Source organism: Chanodichthys erythropterus, chromosome 22 (genome assembly GCF_024489055.1).
Source record: "Chanodichthys erythropterus isolate Z2021 chromosome 22, ASM2448905v1, whole genome shotgun sequence".
Taxonomy (NCBI): domain Eukaryota; kingdom Metazoa; phylum Chordata; class Actinopteri; order Cypriniformes; family Xenocyprididae; genus Chanodichthys; species Chanodichthys erythropterus.
The window spans coordinates 21,906,954-21,932,837 of NC_090242.1; the positions used below are offsets into that span (position 1 = coordinate 21,906,954).

At 38.7% G+C, this 25,884-nt stretch overlaps 3 protein-coding genes and 1 pseudogene across 3 annotated transcripts; all 4 read left to right on the forward strand.

Annotated features, from left to right (window-relative positions):
* Positions 1-494: 494 nt before the first annotated feature.
* Positions 495-1,445, forward strand: LOC137012259 (olfactory receptor 14J1-like). The gene has a single exon (XM_067375393.1). The coding sequence runs from the start codon at positions 495-497 to the stop codon at positions 1,443-1,445; it is 951 nt and encodes a 316-aa protein (XP_067231494.1).
* Positions 1,446-6,899: 5,454 nt separating this feature from the next.
* LOC137012260 (olfactory receptor 5M3-like) lies at positions 6,900-7,835 on the forward strand. Its single transcript, XM_067375394.1, has one exon. It carries the CDS (start codon positions 6,900-6,902, stop codon positions 7,833-7,835), a length of 936 nt encoding a protein of 311 aa, XP_067231495.1.
* Positions 7,836-13,549: 5,714 nt separating this feature from the next.
* Positions 13,550-14,476, forward strand: LOC137012995 (olfactory receptor 52E8-like). Its single transcript, XM_067376546.1, has one exon. It carries the CDS (start codon positions 13,550-13,552, stop codon positions 14,474-14,476), a length of 927 nt encoding a protein of 308 aa, XP_067232647.1.
* A 7,565-nt stretch (positions 14,477-22,041) lies between these two features.
* Positions 22,042-22,966, forward strand: LOC137012261 (olfactory receptor 5K1-like; annotated as a pseudogene).
* The last annotated feature ends 2,918 nt before the right edge of the window (positions 22,967-25,884 follow it).

The window sequence follows — 25,884 nt, forward strand, 5'->3', positions numbered from 1 at the left end:
ATGACCAGGTGACATTGGTAGTTCCTTCTCCACTTAATATGCTGATAAGTGAAACTAAATGATTCAAACTAAATGATTCAAACTAAATAATATACCAAATTCGACATGTTATTTGGCTTTGTTGCCTTTTTTCCAAGTTAAAAATAAAGATTACAAAGTTTGCAAGGACTATAATTAATCCCAAGATGCTTTGTAACATTTTCAAATGATTTCCCAGCTGAAAAAAGGATGTTATAAGACTTCCAGTTTTACACATGCAGATACACAGCTCCAGAATTGTTGATCTGATTGTTTGCTTTTTTTCTAAGCTCCATCTTTGATCGTCTGATTTCCTATACAGCCAACAATGAATACTGAAGCCTAATGAGTATATTGTAAATTAATGTAGCTATTTTAGCACATATGTATTGTCTTATGTACATTTTTATGTGCATTTTTATTATATTTTTAGAATATCATTATTTTGTGTGATTTGAAGCAATATCCATAACTTGATGGATAACATGTCTTATCCTATGATACTGACTCTTATGGTGCCCAAAGAATCTAAATCATATAGGCATATATATTTCACTTGTTTTCTTTTCCTTTATCTGCTTATATTGTCAATTAATATACGTCTTGTTATGGTCATTATCATGACAAAAACACTTCATGAACCGATGTACATATTTTTGAGTCATCTGTGTATTAATGGGGTTTATGGAGCCTCAGGATTCTACCCTAAATTTCTGTCTGATTTAATACTGGATTCATATGTGATCTCCTCTCACATGTGTGCTCTGCAATCCTTTGTTATTTACAGCTCTTTACTGTGTGAATTTACAATATTAACAGTGATGTCATATGATAGATATATAGCCATATGCAAACCTTTAGACTATCATTCCAAATTAACTAAATTCACCTGTTTGAAATTAATTCTGTTTTCATGGATTGTTCCTAACTTCTCTGTGATTCCAGCAGCCCTGTTATCAAACCTGAAACCATTTTGTAAAAATCACATTGACAAATTCTATTGTGACAACTGGTCAATTGTAAAACTGTCTTGTACATCATCTTTTGTGAATAATGTCTATGGATATATTGTTACTGTTATATTTTTTATCTGTGCAGTTATTATTATAGTGTCCTATGTTAAGCTGATCATTGCATGTAAAGCATCTTTAGAAAGCAGAAAGAAATTCTGGCAAACGTGTCTGCCACATATATTATCACTGATAAATTTCACGCTTGCTTTGCTTTTTGATGTTACGTTTAGCAGATATGGATCAAATGACATTCCGGAGAGTCTGCGTAATTTTTTGGCTTTAGAATTAATTATAGTCCCACCTGTTTTTAATCCTGTAATCTATGGATTAAATATTACTGCAGTACGTAAACAAGTTTTTACTTCATGTGTTGCAGCAAGAGTTAAGGTTTCAGGAGCTAGAAAAAAGGGGTAAAATTTAGTAAACAAATATTTGCTGTATCTATTTTATAAAAGTGATCATACATATGCATATACATAGAGTCCTGTTTGTTATGCTGTTTCTTTAATTTATCAGTAAGTGTACTAAGTATTAAGTCTTATTTAGTTTAGTTTATTCTGGGACTCAGCATATGATCAATATGAAAAATTGGATAACATGTCTTATCCTGTGATACTGACTCTTATGGTGCCCAAAGAATCTAAATCATATAGGCATATATATTTAACTTGTTTTCTTTTCCTTTATCTGCTTATATTGTCAATTAATATACGTCTTGTTATGGTCATTTCTGTTAAGTCCTGTTAAGGCCTTTTCTGTTAAGAGGGAGTAAGAAATACATTTTACATCTTTTTTTGTTATTGTTCAAAGTTGAATGAAAGTTGAGCTTCCCATCTTATTATTTTTGAATGAGTAGTGAAATTCTGAATTTTAATTAACCAATGCAGCTACAATGGTAGAAGACCAAAAGTATGGTTAGAAATTGGCTGGGTGCTTTAAATGTGCAATGTGGAATGAGCTGAATCATTGTAGGTCCTTCTTATTAATTCAGTGTTTATATTATATTTCTGGATTGTGTGGCAATACATAGTTTGAAAGGGATGAGCAAGAGACTCAATCCAGACAAAGAATTATAGCCAGTAGATAGTTCCATCACTCATCTCACTGGCTTGTTAAAGGGTTACTTAACTGATGCAAAAACTTGATGAGATCCAGGCAGTAGATAAAGTTGATGAAAAATTATTTATTCATTACAATTAACTTTAGCCTCACACGCAAATTTTAATTGATAATGAAAATACTTAATAAAACCAAAAGGTAAAATAATCATCATAAATGAGTAGTCAATAGTTAAAGATAAATTTAGAGTATTGTAAAATCCAGAGTATTGTATCTAATAGATGAAAATCAAAAAGAATTAAAACATTAAGACATTTGCAGATAAGAGAGAAGAAGCAGAAGCCCAGGAGAGCAAAGGAGAGAAAAAGCTCTATTATCAACAACTCAGTCCATATTATACCATAAGCATACAGGGAGATTCCCAACCCACTCAAACTGATGTTTTTGTTAAAATGAAAAAGGTTAATTTCACCCATTACGTCATCCACTGGTCCAGTGTCAAAAATAGCTGTTTTAACCCAATAGGCAAATGTTAAAAACATCACTTCTGCAGTACTTGGCAGACGTCCAATATCTAACCACAAATGTGTCAGCGTGACCTGTCACACTGGAACACTTGAAGAACAATTGAACATAACAAGCATACTCTTAAATATAAAATAATAAGAACCATAAGGGTACAATAACAAGTAAATACTTGAAAATATGATAAGAATTAATATATATAAAGTAGAAGTACATGAATATATGAAATCAAAAGTGAAACTGATAAATCATAAGCCATAAACGATTAACATAAATATTAATAAAAATGCATGAATATGAATATTGACCATTTCGAATCCACCATTAACCCAAAAATGAAATTTCTGTCATTAACCCTAACACCGGTGTGATCAGTCTTGGTTGGTCCCAGGAGCGTACGATCACACCAGTGTGATTAGAACATTCAGCACATCACGTGATCGACTGCCAAATTCAAATGTGCGTGCACGCTTTGGCTGGCGCTAAACCAGAGACGGACGCGCGCAGCGCATTTCATATATCACAAATATGCAGTGTTTTCAACCAAATAATGTTTATTTTAAGTTTCAGACATTTAAATACACATGAGTACTAACAAAACAATATATTTAGAGGCGGGGGGTCAGCCAGAATATTTGAAACTTACGTGCGAAAGGGTTAAGTACTCACCCTCATGTCATTTCAAACCCGTAAGATCTTTGTTCATCTTCGGAACACAAATTAAGATATTTTTGATTAAATCCAAGTTTGTTTGTTTTTTTATCCCACATAGAAAGCAACAATACTGAGCTGGCATTCAAACGTAAACATGGAACATGGAAGCGCTGAACTGCGTCTGAGAGGGTAGAGACCATGTCTGACAGGGTAGAGAGCATGTAACCATGGTTCCCTGAAAAGGGGACTGTGTCGTATGACGCTAATGGGGAATGCACCCGGCATGGCCGGTGCCTGAAAACGCGACAATGACATTGGCCGGCGACAGCCCATGAAGTCACTACCGGTGTGACCAGAGTATAAATAGGGTGCCTGTAGTATAAGACATTGGCAGGCAAGGCTGAAGCATGGCAATGGGACACAGTGTCTTATTCCCCTTCTCAGGGAACCATGGTTACGTTCGTAACATGTCTCAGGTTGCTAATGAGGAACAAATGCTTATTCCACCATGCTGAAGGAATGAGTGCCGTGGCATAAGTCACTGACATCAATGCAATTAACCAGAGTCAAGTTCTCCGTCCTAGCTGTACGCACCAGCAGTAGTCATAGACTCTATTTCATATGGCCAGAAAGCCTGGCTACACAAGACTCTCTAAAGCAAGAGGAAGACTAACAGCACCACCTTGAGAACAGTCAACCAGGAAGGCTCCAAAAGAGAGCCTACCACCTAATCTACTGCAACCACTGAGCTCTCAGAGCAGAGGCTTCAGCATAATGAACCTCTATAAAGGAGGGGAAACCTAACTACTCTCTACGCTAATAGACCTCCTCAACAAGGAAGCTAACAGAGAGCCATGCTACTTAAACCGGTTATCTAAAGTGGAGCTCGGGGAGTGGAGGTCTCAGCATGATGACTCTCTAAATCAAGAGGAAACCTAACAATGCTTCCCTAGGGAAGGCTATACTAGGGAGGCTCACAGCCACCCCAGCTGAGCTCAAAGAATGGAGGTCTCAGCAAAAGCAACTCTCTAAGCAAGAGGAGACTTAGCTTCATTCTACGCTAAGGACTCCTTACCAAGGAGGCCTAAAGAAGCCTAACACTCAATACTGCTATGCAAGCGGAACTCTAGGGTGGACGGTTCTTCAGAAAACAATCTAAAGTGAGAGGAAACCTAGCAACGCCACCATGAAAACAGTAAACCAAGGAGGCTCCAAAGGAGAGCGTACCACCCAATCTTCTGCCCTCACTGAGCTCTCAGAGCAGAGGCTTCAGCATAACATCCCTCTAAAGTGAGGGGCTCTACTCTAAAAGAATACCTCACCAAGGAGGCTCAAAGAGAGTCTCACAACTCAGACAGGTTATCTAATGTGGTGCTCTGAGGACCATGACGACTCTCTAAATTGAGAGGAAACCTGGTAACGATCCCCAAAAGGGTGGTTGCACCAAGGAGTCTCAAGAGACCCTACAATCCTGGCACAACCACACCAGCTGGACTCTAATAATGGAGGTATGGGAATAACATTTCTAAACGAGAGACCTAATAACATAAAACATCAAGACCGCTTATCAAAGAGTCTCAAAGCGAGTCTAATGATTTGATACTGCTATTGAGGTGGAACCCTAGGGAATGGAAGCTTCAGCAGATGATTCTGAGGAGGCTCAAAAAGCCATATATGAAGGAGGCCCTGCCCAGGCTGAGTTCTGAAAGAGGGAGGCCTCACAAAATAACTTTAAAAAATGAGAGAAGCCTCAACCAGTTCTATTGAGTAGGCTCAAGAGAGCCAAAGACCCAACAGTGACAACCTGGGTGGAGTCTTAAGAGTGGAGTCAAAACTACTCTGAATGAGAATAGGCCTGACTATGCAAATTTAAAACACCCCGAAAACCAACAACACACTCACAATCAGTATCCTGTGCCAAACCATCAAAGGGCAGGAATATAAATAAATAATAAAAACTGCCAAACAACATCATAGGTCCAGCCTTGGGCCTGATGTAAGTGCATGCAGGAAGCCTCTAACACACCACACTTGACCTCAGACAAAGTGGGGGAGGTGAAAGGTGGAAAGGAAGAGATGGAAGGTGGCAGATGTTATTTGGCCTCTGCATCCTGAGAATACTGGGAGCGTTTACTCTAGATGACTTCTCTCAAATCCTGCTTTCTTTTCTTTGTGTAACACCTCCTCTGCAATCTACTCGGAGGAGGACCACGAGTGGCAACGCTCCCCCTATAGCCCTGTCTTGTTCCCCAGACCAAGACGAGCCAGGCCCCCTAGACTTTTCACCTCTGAACTTCCTGACCACTGTTTCAACAAAAGTGGCAAAAAGGTAAGGTGGCAAAGCCGGCGCATTGAGAAAGTTTCTCGCTTTATCCCCAATGTCAGACAGGTTCACCCAGGGATGCCTCTCCGTGGCTACCATTACAGTTTGTTTGGTGGCATGGAGGTCAAGATCTGTAATGCGGCACAGTTCTGCTACCACCTCAGGGGGGAGCCCCTGAGTCTGGTCCAGCTCTTTCAGCAGATCGGCCTGGTAAGCCTGCAACACCGCCATAGTGTGCAGCGCAGCCCTGGCCTGAACAGCTGCCTCGTACATTGGTAGTGGCAGCCTTCAATGTCAATGCCTCTCCCAGCGAGAGGTAGCTAGCCAGCATCTCTTCAACTGGGGGCATCAACTCATATGCATCCCCCCCAATCTAGCATTATTAGCTTGCTGAAATGGATGAATATCGGTTGTGAGTGAGCTCACATCTCTCAAGCCACCACGGCACAAGACATAACCCTCAGCAACTCATTGTACACAGGGCAGGCAGGCTGCGAGGATTCAGAAACAACATCATCCTCAACAACCACATCACTGATCATGAGGATGTGAGCGAAAACACATCCTCATCCAGCAACTCACCCTCAACAGCTACTGAAGAATGAGAAATAGCCACACCTCTCTCAAATTCCAGCCGATAAGGTCTGTGTGAGAAGGGTGCTGCCAGCCGATGATTTCCCCAGCACATTGTGAAAAAGACATGTTTTTACATGGAGTGTGATGCATAATGCATAGCTGTGCCAAACAAACACAGGGAATGATATAACCAGTAGGTGCCGTCATTTTAAATTAGTTTTATTTTGCACTTAATTAGAGCTTTGTGGTCTCACCAATAAATCACCAAGACAGTTCAAACATTTTCATCATATATAATGCATACAAAGACTTTGATTCCTGAACTTGTTCTTGTTAGGCTCAGCCATCGCTTTTACAGGAAGAAAATGTACCAGTGTGGGCAAATAAGGAAGCCAAAAACCAGGAAGTGTGAAATTGGCCTACGATGTTGTTAAGCCCTCCTTCTCATTGAACTTCATCAAATTATGAACAAGATATTTTTATCCTAGAGATTTCCCAACTGAAAAAGCTCTTATAAAATCAAAGCTTCCAGCTCTCCAAACCAGACATCTAGGTACTTTTTTGCTGATAATTTGCCATTTTTATAACTAAAGTGCTAACTTTGACTATCTGTTTTTCCTCAGTGAACAATAGATACTGATGCCTATAAAAAACAGATTGTGTATTTATGATTTTTTTGATGTTTTATATTTATTAATATTGTTTTGTATGTTTTTTGCATTGCATCTTTGATGGATAACATGTCTTATCCTGTGATACTGACTCTTATGGTGCCTAAAGAATCTAAATCATATAGGCATTTATATTTCAGTTGTTTTCTTTTCCTTTATCTGCTTATATTATCAATTAATATACGTCTTGTTATGGTCATTATCATGGCGAAAACACTTCATGAACCGATGTACATATTTTTGAGTCATATGTGTATTAATGGGGTTTATGGAGCCTCAGGATTCTACCCTAAAATTCTGTCTGATTTAATATTTGATTCATATGTGATCTCCTCTCACATGTGTGCTCTGCAGTACTTTGTTATTTACAGCTCTTTAATGTGTGAATTTACAATATTAACAGTGATGTCTTATGACAGATATGTAGCCATATGCAAACCTTTAGACTATCATTCCAAATTAACTAAATTCACCTGTGTGAAATTAATTCTGTTTTCATGGATTGTTCCCAACTGCTTTAGTCTTATAGCAGCCCTCTTAGCAAACTTAAGGCCATTTTGTAAATATCACATTGACAAATTATATTGTGACAACTGGTCAGTTGTAAAACTGTCATGTGCATCATCTTTTGTGAATAATGTCTATGGATATATTGTTGCTGTTATATTTTTTATCTGTGCAGTTATTATTATAGTGTCCTATGTTAAGCTCATCTCTGCATGTAAAGCATCTTTAGAAAGCAGAAAGAAATTCTGGCAAACGTGTCTGCCACATATATTATCACTGATAAATTTCACTTTTGCTATGCTTTTTGATATCATGTATAGCAGATATGGTTCAAATGACATTCCAGAGAGTCTGCGTCATTTTTTGGCTTTAGAATTAGTTATAGTCCCACCTGTATTTAATCCTCTAATCTATGGATTAAATATAAGGGCAGTGCGCAGAGTTTTTGTCTCCTGTATTTCAGCAAAAGTGAATGTTTTAAGAAGCTAAAATATGTTTAAATCCTTGACAATTACTTGATGTACTTTACTGAAGTAGAAATGCAAAATGGTATAATTCATTTTATAAATGAATTATAACAAAATGTAAGAAAGACAAGCATGTACAATATTATGATTATTAGGAACAGTATCATAAAACATTCCAGAAAAAAAAAAGAGGCCTGCTTTTCACTGCTCCCAGATCCACTTATGAAATTTTTCGTTTTCATCCTTTGTTAGTTTATTTGAAGATGTTTGTCTAAATGACCAAAGAAATATAAAATAATTTTTATATTTTAAATGAGAATATATTTTACTTTTATTGTTTAAATTTTTGGTCCCACTTTATATTAGGTGGCCTTAACTACTATGTACTTAAATTTGATCATTTGATACAATGCACTTATTGTATACTGTACATACATGTTTCTTACATTGTACTTATATTTATAATTACACTGTGAACCCTTAGCTCTTAAACCACCCTTAAACCTAACCATACACCAAAGCTGTCCCTAACCTTAACTGCAGCAAAAGTGTTTTGCAATATAATACAAACACAATAAGTACATTGTACTTATGTTTTGGTGCAAGTCCATAGTAGTTAAGGGCACGTAATATAAAGTGGGACCAAATATTTTACTTAAATTATACCTCTATTTTACAATGTCATACATGGTTGAAATCGAAGGAGAGGATGCAGGATCTAAGTGCAGAAGCTCCAAAACAGACTCAAGGGACAGGCAAGGACAAAAACAATGATGTATATGTGACAATAACAGACACTGAACTGAACAAAACAAAAGTAATTTTTTTTTAGTATATCGTGCGCACAATTGAGTAAATTAAGGGAACGAATTAGTAAGTTGTGCACACGATTTAGTAAATCTTTTTTTTTTTTTTTTTTATGTCACACAGCAAAATCCCCAGAATTAAATCAGCTCTGTTCAGAGTACATTTGGTCCCTCTCTAAATAGTGTTAAACTCTGCTTCAGTGTTTTTTTAAGTTAATGAGATAATTAAGCAATTAATTAAGTGATGATGGAGCATTAGTGATGAACACCTGCTGTTAACAAGCAGAATCACTGAAGAAAAGAGAAACACAAGAACTACAAATGACTTCAGACACAGACTTAGATGAAATCAACTGAAGCTAAAAATCGTGAAATCTCTGAAGATCTGATTAAACAACTCCACAAACAGCATTACCAGCTTCACTTATTACTAACCATCAGGGAGATCAGCATTTGCTTAAGTTGGACTCTTGACCCTTGACTTTCTATGTTATATATTTATCTGCAACAATGCATATGTTGTTGTGAACGCAGTGAGGTCAGTGCTTTACAGTGAGTAGATATTAGCTGTTGTTATATGATGATTTAATCATTGTGAGCTTGCCTGATTGCCTCCAAAGTAACTGATCATATGTTTTGGCATTTATACATTTTGGTTTTGCATTACCAACACTGTGAATCTACAGCATGAAAAGAACGTGTTGCAGCAAACAGATATATTGAATCATTTTTAAACCATGTAGTGCATAAAAATTTTTGAACTACTGCATCACTTAGACACACACAGACATCAAAAATCAGAATATGAATCTCAACAATGGTGATTAAAAAAACGCTTCACGCTGCAGTGCATTCTGGGTGTCAAAACTCCCATCATGCATTGCAGTATGAATAACTATTGTCACCACTGTTGATGATTGTATGCTATGTTTTCATGTATAAGCCTGAGTGGTTAGAGTTGCTCATTTTTAGCATCAAAGCATTACAGTGGCATTTGTTTAATGGATTTTTTTTTTGTTTCAATTTTGCAATAGCCAAATCTCAGTCAAGAAAGAGCCCTCTTTGTGATGTTAATTTGAAAGGGCTTTTGAGCAGAAAATTCAAGCAGATCTGCTCCTTCAGTCTGCAATGTACAAATGTTTGTTTTGAAACACTATTGCAATTGCTCAAACACAAACTATTTTAAGGACATAAAAGTGTCAAGAGCCCAACTAAAACAAACCCTGACCACCATAATAGTGGCATAATTTTTTGACCAATAAAACACCAACATCTAAACCGCTGTTAATTCTCAATAAGAACTTCTTTAGACATCTCACAGAAATAATGTCAATCTGGTTAGTAATAAGTGAATCAGATCTTTTAATCAGATCTTGAAAAAAGACGATTTATCGTCTTTTATCTTCAGTTAATTTCATCTAATGCCAAGTTTACACTACAGGACTTTAAGCCCGATTTAAGCCTGATTTGCCAGTTAACGAGCTCGCCGACAGGTCGGGCTGTGATCGGGGAAAAATCAGCGAGTGATCGGCGCTCGCCAGTCTTTATATGTGAACTACTCAACGAGGCATCAAAGAGGCTTGCTGATGTGTCAACGACACCTCGCGGACGCCAGACAAATATCTAGCATGCTAAATATCTGGAGCTGTCGGCCGACTCGTTATCCTGTGGTGTCACGTGTTGCGACACAACAGCCAATGAAATATACACTGATGTCTATGGAAGCAGCAATAACAGTCCATTCAAATATTATTTGCCGATGTTTATTCATATCAGATGACACATTGTGTAAGTAACTATAAAGCTCACTCTCTGTATTGTTCTCCCAGTTCACCGGCCACATGTATTTCGGGACAAATGGATGAATTCACATATATTAAGATCAAGGTCATTATTGTCATGGAGTCAACCCAGTCACCATTGTCATCACTTACCACATTTTCCAGATCGCAATCACCTGACAACTAATTCCCTGCACCTGTCAACAATCACCAGTCTACCCTACAAAACTGCACTCCTCCTGTTCATTCACTGTCTGGTCTCAACCTTACCTTGTTGTGTTCTCGGATTGTCTTACCTATGCTCTACTCACCTGTTGTTCACACCACCAACCTGGTTCTCCTCAGCCCCTGCTCTCCATCGTTTCCATGCTCGTTGGTTACTGGATCTCCTGGAAAAAAAATGACTGCATCATTCACAGATAAGCTGTACCAAGACTTTCCTTATCCAAACCCACTTACCTGGACTGCTTTCTCTGCTGTGTTGTTGATTCCTCTTCATTCAATAAACCTGCTGTTGTTTATATCACTTACCTCTGTGTTCCTCGTCTATCCGCTGACAATTATATAGGTTTTTAAATGACAAAACACTCTCTTGCACATATTTGAGAATCGGAATATCAGATAGTTGATGACATGGTGAGAAAAGCGATACATCTGTCATACAGTGTGGCCGGCTGGCCACGGTGTGTCACGTGTGATGAGCGTGACATGTCATTATGGAAACAAAAAAGGGAAACGTTCTAAAATAAGTCACCTTCTGGGAAGTCAGCCAGAATGTTTTAAACTTTTAATATAATGTTTTAATTTTAATTAAATTTTGAATTAAATTTAATCTAATTTCTTCCCAATGTCCATTTTCAAATAAAGCCGTTGGGTGACAGTTGTTGCGGATCATTTACGTAGTGTAAACACCACAATGATTTAAAGACGCCACAGCAAGGACAAAAAAATAATATTTGTTCAAAAGACTTCTGGGTATTGGAGGTTGTAGTTTTTGCTTCAGAATGATGTAAAAATGATGCTGCCAACTCGTTCATGTAAAACAATAGAGAGATTTAAATTTTGTAAGACACTTTTTGTCAAGAAACACAGTATGCGTGGAGGCATGAATCATCATGAATAATGGGTGATTCTCACCTTAGAAGACAAAAGAATCACATAATAATGACCTGAAATGACTTGCATAATAATGAGGCTTTTCAGTCAGGTAGGGTGTGAAAAAACCCTCTGTGATAATGTCTCAAGCTCATCATATGGTGTATATCAAACATACAGAAAAAACAGCAATACTAAGAAATATTATTACAATTTAAAATAATGATATTCTATTATATTCTTTAAAATATATTGTATTTCTGTGATGCAAAGTGTCTGAACAATTATGTTACCTCTGTGGCATTTCATATAGGCTTTTAGCTTAAAAGCATGCACATTTGGAGAAATATTGATGGATTCTCATGTTTGTCAATATTCTATACAGAGGAGTAATATTTATTCAGTATTTATTGTCATCACTATGAGTGCTGGATACTGTGTTTTCAATTCATACTTGCAGCTGGAGGGCGCTCTGTACACCTTTAGTCCACAAATTTATCTAAAGAAGAACAGGTCATGTGACTCTCCAGGAACCGAACTAACAGAGGCCAGAGATCGCTAACTATGGCTATTTAAAACACTTTTCAAGACAATAAATACACGATTGAGACGATGTATGCTCATATTCACTGAATTTGCGTCTGAATAGCGCTCCCTCCGTGGGCGTGGCTGCATTAGCAGATAATGAGCTGAATCATGGACTTCTGACATGGCTCTCTTTTCATACAGATTATATAAACAGAGAATATTTGTTTTTGATTTGACTTACACGATTTAAAACCTGACATTTCAACGTTTCTTTAGACATAAGTTTAATTTTTTTGTCATTCGTATTCACTAAGTTACAGTTCATTTTCTGAGAACTATCAGATTGGACTTCGTTCAGAGGGAGATGACAGATCACGCTTCAGGTTAGTTTTCTTTATTTTACAAAAAGCACAACATTTTGTTTTTACTTTGATTGTACACAAATAAAAGAAGATATTCAACAGAATAAAATGGTGTATAACTCTTAATTGTATGTGCAACATTGACAGAGTATTTTCACACTGGTAAGAAAAAAAACGGGGTGGTATCACCGGCGAGACCTCAGAGTGTTAAAGTCCTATTAGTGTAAACTTGGCATAAGGCTGTGGCTGAAGTCAGTTGTGGTTCTTGTGTTTCTCTTTTCTTCAGTGATTCTGCTTGTTAAGAGCAGGTGTTCATCATTAATGTTCAATCATCACTTAGTAATTGCTTAATTATCTGATTAACTTTAAATCTGCTTCAGTGTTACTTTAACACTATTTAGAGAGGGACAATATGTACTCTGAGCAGAGTTGATTTAACTCTGGGGATTTTACCGTGCATGTGCGGGGCTTCATAATATGGCCCTTCCAGTGTACATGAAACTTTTCAACAGTTTCCTGGTATTTGTCCTCCCTCATGTTTTCGGAAATGCACTTAAAGGTGTTATCAGTGTTTCACACCATTTCATAGTGCATTATGTTCCTGTCATGCAAAGTTGTCAACATGAACTCAGTTTTTCTTCAGTTAGATTTGTGCCTAAAACTAAGCATCATCGAATTCCAGGTTTAAATATAATTGTTGATGTAAAACTTTAGACCAACAATTTATTAAAAAAAAAAAAAAAAAAAAACAATCCTTCATATTTCTTCAGTTTTACTGTAACATTTGTTGTGATTTTCATCTTGGGTGAACTACATCATTCAAAGAAAAAAAAAAGGCCTCCAGAGCTTATTGAATTTCCCCTAGGTTTTATTTGGTAGAAACTCAGAGAACTTATAAGCAGATGAGTAGTCCATAATACTTCCATTTCATGAATGTGAGCATGCAAGATAACAAATCAAGGCAATTCAGTGGTAATTGTTGATTGGTGTTAACTCTTATTGTATTTTAAAAGAATGTACACAATATCTTTATTTTTATATTTTCAAATTGAAGCAAACGTGAGTTACTGGGATAAACGTGGGATACAGATGTTACTTTTAATTGCAACATTTTGAGGGCATTTTGCATATGGACATGTGCAAGCTTAAAAACTTCAATATATGATGGATAATATGACAAATTTTGCAACTTACACTCTGATGGAACCACAAGATGCTAAATCATACAGGTATACTTATTTCACATGCTTTTTGTTCCTCTATGTTATGATACTATTTGTGAACATTTGGCTCAGTGTTGTTATTGTCTTGGAGAGAGCCCTTCATGAACCAATGTACATTTTTCTGTGCAATCTCTGTGTAAATGACATTTATGGAACAGCAGCATTTTATCCTAAAATTTTGCATGATTTAATATTGAATTCATACATAATTCCATCTTACATGTGTGCTTTCCAGGCCTTTATTGTTTATACTTATGTCATGTGTGAATATTCTACATTAGCAGTGATGGCATATGACAGACATGTGGCCATATGTCGACCTTTAGACTATCACTCGAAGATGAACAAAGTTTCATGCAGCATATTACTTGGCTTCTGTTGGATCATACCATTTCTTAATATGTTCATTGCAGTTTTCTTGTCAAATAGGTTGGTACCATGTAAAAATCATATTGACAAGTTGTATTGTGACAACTGGTCAATTGTAAAACTCTCATGTGGATCAATTTTTGTCAATAACCTTTATGGATTTATTTTTATTTCATTATATTTCAGTCTTGTGATTGTAATTATTGTGTCCTATATTAAACTTATCATTGCATGTAAAGCATCATTAGAGTGCAGAAGGAAATTCTGGCAGACATGTGTGCCTCATGTACTTTCATTGATAAATCTCACTGTTGCAATACTTTTTGATACCATCTATAACAGATATGGATCAAGTGATTTCCCTGTAGCCCTGCGTAATTTTTTGGCTTTAGAAATGATTATAGTGCCTCCTCTTTTCAATCCAATAATTTATGGCTTAAAACTAACAGAAGTTCGCAAAAGAATCCTAAAATTATGCATGAATTGTACTAAAGAATAACGGTATGAAGCGTGTTGTGTATATATTGTAGTGTGTCTATAAGGGGAAAAAAGGAAAACTGTTAACTGTTGCCCCTGCTTTATGTAAAATAAAGTTAAGAAAAAATAAAATAAAAATGAGTGATGCCTCTCATTATGCTGTAAATGCATTTAATGTTCACTGAGGTTTCAGAATCACAAAATACATTTGGACAAGGTGATCAGATTCAGGACTTGTATCATCCTGGGGTTTATTTAGTAATGACTGTCTGACTATAACTACTTATCAAACACACACACACACACACACACACATGTTTGTTTTTGTGAATTGTGGGGACTTTCCATAGACTTCAATGCATTTTACACTGAACAAACTGTACATTCTATCCCCCTACCCTGCCCCTACCCCTAAACCTAACCCTCACAGGAAACTGTGCAAACTTTTACTTTTTCACAAAAACTCATTCTATATGATTTATAAACCCATTTACATTGTGGGGACCGCTGGCTGGTCCCCACGATGTAGGTGAACTCAGGTTTATATTACATCATGGGGACATTTGGTCCCCACAATGTAATATAAACAAAAGCACACACACACACACACACACACACACACACACACACACACACACACACACACACACACACACACACACACACACACACAAAATCATGGATATGAAATTTTGATTTGAGTTTTACAATGTTCTTGCTTGTAGATTAGGTTCCACTTAGAAATCGGTAAGATGTACACTGCAACAATATTAAAATATTAAATTATATATACAATTTTGTATTAATCAGCAATCCAAGTTACTTTTTCTAGTTAGATGACATTATATAACAATAATGATAGCTTTATTTTCTATAGCGCCTTCTCAAAAGCACTGTAAAAATGCAAGGAAAATACAAAATAAATTAACAATAGTACATTGGTATATTAAAAGAAATTATCTTTATAATCTTCTTATACATGTAACCATGGTTCCCTGAGAATCATTCAAGCTACAAGAGGATCTGCATACAGTAAGTGTTTTTTGTGTTGTTTCTAGTTTGATTTTAGTGCTGTGTAGTTGCTAGGAAGTTGTTTACTGTGGTCACGTGGCAAATTGCGTTTGTTCTCGTTTCGCTCTGAGTCAGTAAGGCGTGGCCAAAGCCAGCTTTAGTATTTAAACAGTTGTTATTTAGCATTCATTAGAGATAATCATTCAAGCTACAAGAGGATCTGCATACTAGAAGTGTTTTTGTGTTGTTTCTAGTTTGATTTTAGTGCTGTGTAGTTGCTAGGAAGTTTGTTTACTGTGGTTACGTGGTAAATCACGCTTGTTCTTGTTTCGGTCTGAGTCCGTAAGGTGTGGCCTGCTGAACTAACTAACGTTGTAACAAGCTGGTAGAACTGTATAGTCTACCGCGGCAGCCCTTGTGTGAAGCCCTCCTCGTGTGAAGACCAAAGAGTGTAAAGACCAGCAACTCTACCTGTGCGACTCCACCGAGCAAGGACACTGGCAAGGCACTTGAATATTGCACTTTTCTTTTTCCTTCTTTCCTTCATCTTTATACAGTGTGTTCCCATTCAGTCGGTCACGTTCGACGTACGTCGGACAGACCGACGAATAGGAATCTCGCTAGAGAGGCCAATCTACTTCGAGTGTAACTAAACGAGCCAATGCACATTGGCATGCAATCATATGCATCAGCTGCTCGCCTCGCAGCGCGGGTATATAATGAGCAGCAGGTGTGTTGCATCTTCAGCTTTTCGCTTCGGAGCCGAACGGTGTTTGTTCCTGTTCTCTGCAAGCGAGTGTCTGCTAGAAGACGAGTCAAGCTTTTTGGTTGAACTTCTCTTTTTTTCCGAGTGCGGGCGAACAGCACAGCAGCGGGGTCGACGTCCTCTCTTTTTCTGTTTCGTTTGCCGTTTTTGAGCAAATAGCTGTTTGACAGCGTCAGAAGGCTGTTCTCACGGCCGGTACGGTGCGCTTTTGAGCGCTGAAAAGCCGTTTTTACGGCTGGTAAGAGTGAGCGCCTTCAAAGAGAGAGAAAGCACATGACAGGCTGCACACAATCCCTTTCTGTGTTGCGGTGGCCGTTCCCCTGCGTGCTTCAGCACTTCTAAAAGAGTAAAGTCCCTGAAAGAGCTTACACAAGTAGATTCGCGTCTTTTTAAAGACGACATCTTACTTGTGTTTCTGGATGCGATCGTTCCTGTCCTCACTGACGGCCACGATCACCGTTTCGCATGTCTGGGCGCGTGCTGAAATGATGTTCGTGGGTGTTCATGTTTTCATATGAGAACATGATCACGTCGACACGCCGGTCGTGACTCTTCTTTCTCCGGGAAGCTTGAGTCCCCTCTGTTGTTGGCCAGCTGCCGCTTGTGTGTAAAAGCACAGCCGCGGCTCTGCCCGACACTCTGGGAGACCGCGGAGATCAGCGAGAGCAAACCTCTCGCTCCTCTGCGTGTCGTGTGCCGTCGAGCTGCCGGGCTGCAGCGCGGGTTGTCACGGCAACCCAGCGCTCGCTCGGCGCTCTAGATGCGCGGTTCCCTTGCGTAATCTCCATTGTAGCGCCCTCTCTGGTGCACCAAAAGAGGTCTACTTTGCTGATATGGCTTGGGTGACATGAGGTTGAGGGGTTCCTTCGGGGAACCAACCCCCTAGGGCCCCTCCCTCTCTAGCGCATTGCAAGCTGTGCAGTTTCTGGATTGGATTGCTGGTCCTTTTCATAGGGGAACCTAGCATTTCATTCAGAGCTCCAGCTGAGGGACAGACGTCGATTGCAGCATCGGAGAGAGTGCTGTTATGCTCTGGAAATGAGGGTGACGCTGCCCACTGTAATGGTGTGTGCTTATGCTGACTCAGATTCAGAGTTTACAGCCATGCTTTCCTGGGTCTTCCAGATGTGCATGGAAAACTTGGCAGTATGGGGGTATATTGGTGCCATAAATATGGAATGCCAAAGGTGCCAATCTGCATAAGTTTTTCCTCTCTCACTACCCTCTTGGATGGGGTGGCTGTACACAGACCACACCCACCCTGCATGTGAGGCCAAGGCACTCTTTTTGCATGAGGGTAGTTCTGTGCTGGGGTTGAGCTGCGCTTGTTGACTAACCGTGATCAAAGTCACGGCGCAGGCCCTCAGCCAGACGATGTCCACCTCCGTGGTCCAGAAGTGCCCCCTGGCTTACCTTGTGAGGTGTGAGAGGTTGTCAAGCTAAATGCTTTCTCAATGCTCCCATCTTACGAGGTGGCCTTTCGGTGACACTGTCGAGGACTGAGCCCAGCGGTTCTCCTCAGTTAGTAGCGGATAGGGGAGCTTCCCATGACAAACCATTGAGTTCCTCTTGGGCCGCCCCTCAGTCTGCTCGTCGCCAAGGGTGTCGTCCCCTGCAAGAAACTCCGGCCCAGCAGGCTCTGCTGTATCCATTGCGGGGAGATGACGCCTCCCGTCTCTGCAGCTGTTTAACTGGTTGGTGAGAATCACCCCTGAGACGGGCGACCCAGAGATGGGTGGGGCTGCTCTTCCACCCCTGGAGGAGGGCCAGGTGGTAAATCCTTTATTGGGTTTGTTTCTGTTCCGCCACTGACCCAAGAGGCAGCGGTACCCAAATTTTAAAGAGCAGTTCCTCCATTTCCAGGTCTGAAGAGGGTTTGGAGAGCAGTGGGAGGAGAAAAACCTCACCACTCTCATCCCCCTCTTCTGTCGCCAGCGGACAGCAGCGAGCAGCGAGCAGCCAAAGCCTCGACTGCTCCCTCTGTCCATCCGTGGAGCCAGGTAAGTGTTGCCTAGCACACTGTGACGCCGCTTCGGGCCGCCTCACAAAGAGAGCCCCCCGAGCCGCGTCCCTGTGTTCCACCTCGCTGCCCTGCTGCGGGTACACCGGTGGTCCCTTTGGTCCTGCTTGTACGGTCTCTGCGAGCCGGGTTAGCGCTCCCCAGTCCGTCTCGCTGGCTCCTTCGGACCATCAGGGTCGGCTTTGCGATTCAGTTCGCCCGGCTCCCCCCCAAGTTCAGGGACGTCCTCTTCACTACAGTGAAAGATGCCGATGCCCCTGTCCTGCGTGCGGAGATCGCAGTCCTACTGGCGAAGGACGCGATAGAGCCGGTCCCTCCAGCCGATTTGAGGTCGGTGTTCTACAGCCCCTACTTCATTGTACCCAAGAAAAGCGGCGGGTTACGACCGATCTTGGACCTGCGAGTTTTGAATCGGAGCCTCCACAAGCTACCATTCAAAATGCTCACGCAGAAACGCATTTTCGAGTGCATCCGTCCCCGAGATTGGTTTGCAGCGATTGACCTGAAGGACGCGTACTTCCATGTTTCAATTCTTCCGCGACACAGGCCATTCCTGAGATTCGCGTTCGAAGGTCGAGCATATCAGTACAGAGTCCTACCCTTCGGGCTGGCCCTGTCTCCCCGCGTCTTCACGAAAGTCGTGGAGGGAGCCCTTGTTCCCATGAGAGAACAGGGTGTTCGCATTCTCAACTATCTCGACGACTGGCTCATTCTAGCACAGTCCCGGGATCAGTTGTGCAAACACAGGGATTTGGTGCTCAGACACCTCAGCCAGTTGGGGCTTCAGGTCAACTGGGAAAAGAGCAAACTCGCCCCGGTGCAGAGGATCTCTTTTCTCGGTATGGAGTTGGATTCGGTCGAGCAGATAGCACGCCTCACAGAGGAACGTGCTCGGTCAGTGTTGAACTGCCTGAATACATTCAATGGCAGGACAGCGGTCCCACTGAAGTTCTTTCAGAGGCTCCTGGGGCATATGGCGGCTGCTGCGGCTGTAACACCGCTCGGTCTGCTTCATATGAGACCGCTTCAGCACTGGCTTCACGGCCGAGTCCCGAGATGGGCGTGGCAGCGCGGCACATTCCGGGTGCAAATCACTCAGGAGTGCCGCCGAACCTTCAGTCCGTGGTCGGACCCCTTGTTTCTTCGGGCAGGAGTGCCCCTATGTGGTATGTCTTAAGAGAGAAACGAGACAGACAATGCATGTGTATCCATATCAGTGTACTGGATCTTTGATTTATCTTAAAGGGACAGAAGTCTAACATTCCTGTTCTGTGTTTTAAAGGTGCAACATGTAAGAATTTTGCAGTAAAATATACAAAAACCACAAGGTCAGTGTTACATATTTTGTTCACTTGAGTACTTACAACATCCAAAATGTTTCCCACTATTTGTAAGTCGTGAGAAAATTGCAATTTGTGAGGAATCGCCTGTCAATTACGTCATACCTGCGTTACCCTCGGTACACCAAAGACGGTTTAATATTTACATGTTTTAATAGACAAGGGAACAACAAAAGGGTTTTGATATATTTCTGTTTCAAGCGTGTTTGCAGCAGAGAGGAAACAGAATCGGACTTCTATAAAACAGGGTTTATTCAACAAAGGAACAGCAACCAAACACATAGCAAACAATAGAACAGACAAGGAGTGCAGGGGAGTCTATTATAAAGGGAGTGCTGATGATGGAGACCAGGTGCAGGTAATCTGTGGTGATGGGGAGTTGACGAGGAAGTGAGTGCAGGTGTGGAACAGGGAGGATCATGGGAGATCAAAATCTAAATACTATTTAAATCGTTTAAATCTAATTTTCTTGATTTTTTTTTTGCGAGTACCATGCCTCAGAGAAAAACACTATTTTGTGAAATAGCTAACATAGCATAATCTAGGGTGACCATATGCGCCATTCTCCCAGGACGCGTCCTGTCCAGGATTTCTAAGTTGCATAAAATGTCCCAGTTTTGGTTTTGTTTTCATATTTGTGGAAGGTAACGACTGAAAAATAATTAGATCAATAGCATGCATTATACATAATCAACCGATCGTGGCTTGCAAGAAGGCTGGATCTACAGAGAACGGTCAAAGCATTGCAAATACGACAAAATTTTAATGCATTGCATGAAGAATGTAAATAAGAACAGTGGCTTGCACAGACCTCCGTGTAGAAATCGTGTTCCTAAATCACGTTCCGGGAGCACATCAATATGACCACTTTCACAGTTAAAGAGGCAAGGGCTCAAGCCATTTTAGGCAATTTAAAAATCCTGGACAGGACACGTCCTGGGAGAATGGCGCATATGGTCACCCTAGCATAATCAGATGCTAGCGGCGTGTGTTGAGCAATCGCTCCAGCGGCCTCGTTCAGCTCCAACAACACTCGGTCCTGCTCTTCTTCATACTACAGTAACGTTAATAATCGCATTCATGTACATGATTTCTTCCCGAGTCCAATCCCAATTCTTTTCCACCAACTGTTGAGATGAAGACCACATGTCCCAAAATTCCGCACTTAAACTTGGCGTCATCAAGCTACGCCTTTGTTTTGAATAGACCTCTAGAGACCTCTAGCGGACAGAAAATATTACATTGTGCACCTTTAATATTAATCAAATGACAAAGGATAAATCACTATAAATCACTCTTGACTGAATGGCTTTTGTAACTTCAATAATGTTTCAGTTTTATTTAATTATTCAAATAAGTTTATATAAAGTGTTATTTTATATTTGATTACTGTTACATACCTAAAAAAACCTGTAAAGCATTTTATTTGTATCTTAGCTCTCATGTATTTATTTGTTTTTTATAGTTAGATTATTTGTTTTTATTTTCTTTATCTTCATTTGACAGTTTTTTACTGAACATAGAACATACTGAACTATACTGAAACCATGACAATAAATCCGTGATACAAACTGAACTGTGAGAAATCTGAACCGTCCCACCCCTAGTTTAAATAAATTTGTTTAGCTGACCATCAATAGCTGGCAGGCGATTGCTACACAAAAGCTGCGCATGCTCGTCACTCTTTAGCTTCACCCACGGCATGCCTCCAGGAGCTCGGCTGTTTTTGGAGATATTTTCTCGGTACAGCGTATCTGTCTTTTATAAATCTGATAAAACTAAAGACTCTTTGGAGATAAGGATGCTATGCTACTCTATAGGTACTCAAGCTTAACATGAGATTGGCAGAAACCATGTGTGTTATGTACCCTTTAATGGCCTCCCTTATTTTTTTTTCATGCAAAGTTGTCAACATGAACTCAGTTTTCTTCAGCAGTTAGATTTGTGCCTAAAACTAAGCCTCAAATTCCAGGTTTAAATAAGATTAAATAAGAAGAAACTGTAGACCAACAATAATAATAATAATAATAATAATTAAAAAAAAAAAAACATTCATATTTCTTCAGTTTACTTTTACATTAGTTGTGATTTACATCTTGGGTGAACTATATCATTCAAAGAAAAAAAAAAAAAAAGCCCTCCAGAGCTTATTGAATTTCCCCTAGGTTTTATTTGGTTGAAACTCAGAGAACTTATAAGCAGATGAGTAGTCCATAATACTTCCATTTCATGAATGTGAGCATGCAAGTTAACAAATCAAGGCAATTCAGTGGTAATTGATTGATGTTAACTCTTATTGTATTTTAAAAGCACGTATGCCATTTCTTTACATTTATATTTTCAAACTGAAGCAAACATGTGAGTTACTTGAGATACAGATGTTTTTAATTGCAACATTTTGAGGGCATTTTGCATACGGACAAGTGCAAGCTTAAAAACTTAAATATATGATGGAAAATATGACAAATTTTGCAACTTACACTCTGATGGAACCACAAGACTAAATCATACAGGTATATTTATTTCACATGCTTTTTGTTCCTCTATGTTATGATACTGTTTGTGAACATTTGGCTCAGTGTTGTTATTGTCTTGGAGAGAGCCCTTCATGAACCAATGTACATTTTTCTGTGCAATCTCTGTGTAAATGACATTTATGGAACAGCAGCATTTTATCCTAAAATCTTGCATGATTTAATATTGAATTCATACATAATTCCATCTTACATGTGTGCTTTCCAGGCCTTTATTGTTTATACTTATGTCATGTGTGAATATTCTACATTAGCAGTGATGGCATATGACAGACATGTGGCCATATGTCGACCTTTAGACTATCACTCGAAGATGAACACATTTTCATGCAGCATATTACTTGGCTTCTGTTGGATCATACCATTTCTTATTATGTTCATTGCAGTTTTCTTGTCAAATAGGTTGGTACCATGTAAAAATCATATTGACAAGTTGTATTGTGACAACTGGTCAATTGTAAAACTCTCATGTGAATCAACTTTTGTCAATAACCTTTATGGATTTATTTTTATTTCGTTATATTTCAGTCTTGTGATTGTAATTACTGTGTCCTATATTAAACTTATCATTGCATGTAAAGCATCATTAGAGTGCAGAAGGAAATTCTGGCAGACATGTGTGCCTCATGTACTTTCATTGATAAATCTCACTGTTGCAATACTTTTTGATAACATCTATAACAGATATGGATCAAGTGATTTCCCTGTAGCCCTGCGTAATTTTTTGGCTTTAGAAATGATTATAGTGCCTCCTCTTTTCAATCCAATAATTTATGGCTTAAAACTAACAGAAGTTCGCAAAAGAATCCTAAAATTATGCATGAATTATACTAAAGAATAACGGTATGAAGCATGTTGTGTATATATTGTAGTGTGTCTATCAGGGAAAAAAGGAAAACTGTTAACTGTTGCCCCTGCTTTATGTAAAATAAAGTTAAGAAAAAATGAAAGTAAAATGAGTGATGCCTCTCATTATGCTGCAAATGCGTTTAATGTTCACTGAGGTTTCAGAATCACAAAATACATTTTGACAAGGTGATCAGGACTTGTATCATCCTGGGGTTTATTTAGTAATGACTGTTTGACTATAAATACTTATCAAATACACACACACAAAATCATAGATATGAAATTTTGATTTGAGTTTTAATTTTTTAAAAATGTTCTTGCTTGTAGGTTAGGTTCCACTTGGAAATCAGTGAGATGAACACTGCAACAATATAAAAAAATTAAGCAACCCAAGTTGCTTTTTCTAGATAGATGACATTATATAACAATAATGATAGCTTTATTTTCTATAGTGCCTTTAAATGAGCTTCTCAAAAACACGGTAAAAATACATGGAAAATACAAAAAAATCAACAATAGTACATTGGTATATTATATCTCTAGAGCAGTGGTTCCCAATGTGGGGGTGAGGGAGGGGTAGCGAGATGATTTCCAGAAATCGAAAAAAAAAAAAAAAAATTAATGATTAGAAAGGATTTTATGAATAACTGTAACAAACTACTAAAAATACTAATTAAATTAAAACAAAAAAAAACTGCAAATAAAAAAAAAAAAAAAAACAACCTTTCGTTTTCCTTTGCCTCAACTGTGACTCATGGTGATTACGACAGATTAACAACATATTAGTAACAGCATCAGTTGCAGCAGGTAAATTTACAGCACAATGTTAACACTCTGGAGTCGGAGGTATACCACCTCAGTTTTTTTCTAACCAGTGTGAAAGAGACTAAAAATACTCTCAATTTTACACATACAATTAATAGGTATATACACCATTTTAATCTGTGAAATATCTTCTTTTATTTGTTTACACTCAGAGTAAAAATAAAACAATGTGCTAAAACTAACATGATGCGTGATCTGTCGTCTCCCTCTGAACGAAGTCAAATCTGATAGTTCTCAGAAAATTAAGTGTAACTTTGTGAATACTAATCACAAAAAAATTGACTTATGTCTAAAGAAACAGGTTTTAAATCATGTAAGTCAAATCAAAAACAAAAATTCTCTGTATATGTAATCTGTATGTAAAGAGAGCCATGACAGACGACTGTGATTCAGCTCATTACCCGTTAATGCGGCCACGCCCACAGAGCGAGCACTATTCAGACACAAATTCTGAGGCAATACATGTATACATCATCTCAATCGTGTATTTATTATCTTCAAAAGTGTCTATCTGCATGTTATAGCCATGATTATAGCAATCTCTGGAAGCCTCTATTAGTTCCTGGAATGTCACATGGTATGACTGTTCTTCACTGAGACATTTTTGGACTAAAGGTGCATAGAGTGCCCTCCGGCTGCAAGTATGAATTGAAAACAATTTCCAGCACTCATAGTGATGACAATAAATATTGAATAAATATTACTCCTCTGTATAGAAAATTGACAAACATATGAGAATCAATCAAGGTCATTATGCGGATCTTTTGTCTTCTCAGGTGTGAATCACAGCATTATTCATTAAGATTCACGCCTCCACGCATACTGTTTTTCTTGACAAAAAGTGTCTTACAAAAGTTTAATTAATATATTGTTTTATATGAATGAGTAGGCAGGATAATTTTTACATAATTTTGAAGCAAAAACTCTAGTCTACAACATTAAATACCCAGAAGTCTTGTGAACACATATATCACATTTTTGTGGCCTTATTTCAGTGACTTAAGTTTTTTGATTTTTTAATAACCACGCATAAACGTTATTCCTTCAAAAAACAAACAAACATGTACATACATGTTCCTCACATATTATAGTAGCCTAGTTTGTGCTGAATTCAGTGTAATGACACTTTTTCCATTAATATGTTTATGAACAACTGAAAAAAGCACAAATGTCAGGGCATGCCAAAACTTCTCCAGGGCCCCAAAACAGCCTCAGACTCCAGAGGGATAAAAATTCAGACGTGTACGTAGGTAATTCTTTAGTCTTTAAGCTTTGAATATTATTTTTGTCAAAATGAAACATTGGTTTATATTGACCAAAGACAATGCAGGGAGGCCAGCAGAGGAGAGCAGAGAAGCACCACCGTCAGGAAACATAATGGATAGCACTGGTCTCTTTGTGAAGGTGGAAAAACAAAGTTCTTTATGACCTAGGGGATTTCTTGTAAAAAGATGAGAGTCGCCTGTTTTTTTTTTTTCTATTTTAAGTTTTAATTTAAAATGTTTATGATTTTAACATAAAGCTTATGCTTAAATGTTTTGCCACTTGTGTGAGCAAGTATATAAAATATATAAAGCAATATCTAAATCAAAAGTATTACTTTATATAAATATAAAGGAATAAATTGAATAAAACTAATGTAGTGAGTTTAAACATGACATCTATGAAATATATACCGTATTATTAATGTTGTAAAGGTATTTATAAAGATGCACTGAAAAGATTTGCAAAGCTCCCCCTACAGTTTCCTTCAGTGAATCACACTCATAAACACTCCAAGCGCAGCTCTGGACTACAACGCTCACCAGCGCAGTAGTTTTGCAAATACAGTACAAGAAAGAGGAGGTGGGTAATTTGCAAATACAGTACACTCGATGGAGGTGGGTAATTTTCGAAATTGTCTTATAAAGTCATAATTTATACATTGTTTTTGAATTACCGTAAAGCATTTTGTCACTCTCACGTGAACGTGAACATGAGGCGAGATTGTGTCGAGTCGATGCAGCTCAACTTGCAAGTGCTGTATTCTGGCCTAGACATGCCTGAGGGGGTTAGTGCACACCTCAAACACACCACTACAAATCA